This window comes from Teleopsis dalmanni, unplaced genomic scaffold (genome assembly GCF_002237135.1).
Source record: "Teleopsis dalmanni isolate 2A unplaced genomic scaffold, ASM223713v2 unscaffolded_contig_3847, whole genome shotgun sequence".
Taxonomy (NCBI): Eukaryota; Metazoa; Arthropoda; class Insecta; order Diptera; family Diopsidae; genus Teleopsis; species Teleopsis dalmanni.
The window spans coordinates 1,600-4,176 of NW_024035229.1; the positions used below are offsets into that span (position 1 = coordinate 1,600).

Sequence of the window (2,577 nt, forward strand, 5' to 3'; positions counted from 1 at the left end):
GTGGAAGCTGTTTGTAAAGACAAAAGAAAAGACAGAAAGAAAAAGCTTGAATTTCATGAACTAAAATATTTAGTATTTTTAAATTATGATTATATATATTATGATTAATATATTATGATTATATATAAAACAATTCCATGTAATTAAAAAAAATTTATTTCTTTGATTTTAATTTTACTCTTTTGCTAAAATTTTATCCTAAATTGCTGCTTTTTATGCCATTTTTGTGTATTTAAAAAGAATGATTTTATAAAATTTTTATAATTTTTATGCATATAAAATGAAAAAAAAAAAATAAAAACACTACAATCTCAAAATTTCCAGAATTTCTTTAAAAATTCATTGTTATATATTTTTAAATGCTTAATTTTCATAATTGAAAACCTATATATTTAAATTGTGCTAATAAAAATTTTTTTAATTAACATTTTACAGGTAATTCCAATAGTTTAGCCCAACTTGTAGATAATGAAATTCCACTCTCCCAAATGGATGTACCTGCAAATCAACTATCGGGAACAGGTACAAGATCCGCATCAAATGCGATTACAAACTCTATGAGACAATTCCGACATCATAAACAACGAGTCAATGCAAATGATTCGAATAATGAGGACGATAATTTAGGTAATATGGATTACCTGGCAGATGATATAGATGATCCGGATGTAGTTGTGGTCGGTAACACTGAAGTGGTAGCTGCAGTAGCCGCAATTGCAGCAACAAACCGAGCGCGCGAAAGACACAATCTTTCTGGCAGTTACAATAATTTATTTAACGCTGAATATGACACAAACATATCGCCCACATCACCAATTAGTGATACGTCAATTGCAATAGATCCATTGTCAGTTGATGACGCACAACGCATCTCTAATCAGATTTCACCCACCGCAAAAGTTTTACTGGCAGCTGCTGCAGCAGAACAACAACATCATAGCAACCACAGATTAGCCAAATCCATATCGCAAACAGAAAATATGTACTGCAATGTGCCGAATGTAGCTGTAGTGGATCAAGAAAATCCTATAGTGAATAATACAAACGATTCCGCTGCTTTGCATGTTTATTCGAATTTAATAGATGAAAGGCACCAACAACAACAACAAATCTTGCCGGAGCAGCAGCAGACACAACATATCGTGAACACAACAGCTGTGCTACCTTCCACATTGCTAAGTGATGATCTCGATTTGGATGATCCAGTCACTGCGTCTTTTGTCGCTAATGTCAATAGCAATTCAACACAAACACGCCATTTTACAAAACGTAAAAACAACATTGGGACAGAAGTTAAGCCTGCCGCTGATGTGGCCGAATTGGTGGTCACTAATAAAATGTATACTTCAAGTGGTCATGTGACCAACGATACCTTATCACCGAGTCGTTTGCGTTTATTGCACGACACTACTATGATTGACACCGCTCTTGATTTAGATAGTCTAGATGGTTCGTCGTTGGGCAACAACTCACAGACTTGCCTGGTCAAAACAGTGCAAACTAAGAAAACATAATTGAAATGCTAATGAAGTCCTTAAAGCTCTTCAGCCAAGTTTAGTAAACCTAATAGCTGCCTCAAACGGATATAAGCGTTTTTGCATGTTAACGCGATTTTATTTTAAAAACTCTTGTACATATTTGCCTTGCCGCATTAGTTTTATTAATAATTTATAAAAATATTTTAAGGTTTTTAATTTACTGTTGATCTTAATTCTATAATAGATATGCTAATTATTTTTAGTTATATTTTTTTAAATTAATTTTAAAAACAATATTCATTGAATAAGAATAAGAAATTATTGAATTCATAAATTCAATTCTTGGATTATGGGCGAGTTACATAAAACATTTCTGTAAATAATTCAAATAACTATATTATATATATAATTTAGCTTCATTTAAAATATGAAGTGTAAAAATGCGCTTTGATAATATATCAATTATAATAATCAATTATTTTAAATTGTCATATTGTGTTGTCTAAAAAATATAATTCCTTCTTTTGAATTTTTATCATATTGTCTATTCAAGTATTTATGATTAAATTTATTTTTAATTTAATTTTTGCACTAATATGCTATGATTTCAAAATTAAAATTTTAACTTTTGTTAAAAATTAATTTATTTAATTAGTATTTTATTCTTGGATTCAAATAATATAAATGCTTTTAAAAACATATTTTATGTGTACTTGGGTTAGGTATTAAAATTGCAAACATCAAGCTATATATATATATACATCTGACATCTAGTGAATACAGCAGTGTCTTCGATATTTTCTGTAATGATATATTTATGGTTTTTATGAAAAAAATAATGTGGTATGAATTATTATAACTTAAACAATACAAACAAAGAGTCAGATAAACAAATTATATATTGAAAAAAAGTTGATTTTACGTTATCAATGAATATTAAAGTATTTAATAGACTTTTTTATATTTATTTCTAATGAGAATGAAATTTATTTTAAAATTGTATAAATGTAGTTTTAATAAACAGTAAATATCATTTTCATATATAAGTAATATATTATTTAGTTACTATCTTTTTCTAAATCAGTATCAGTAAGACTGT

At 28.2% G+C, this 2,577-nt stretch overlaps 1 protein-coding gene across 1 annotated transcript; it reads left to right on the forward strand.

Annotated features, from left to right (window-relative positions):
- Window positions 1-428: 428 nt before the first annotated feature.
- Window positions 429-1,708, forward strand: LOC119665185 (palmitoyltransferase app-like; the record flags this gene model as incomplete). Its single annotated transcript, XM_038074487.1, has 1 exon — window positions 429-1,708. A coding segment is annotated over one exon (1,086 nt), but the record flags the coding sequence as incomplete, so codon positions are not given.
- Window positions 1,709-2,577: the final 869 nt, after the last annotated feature.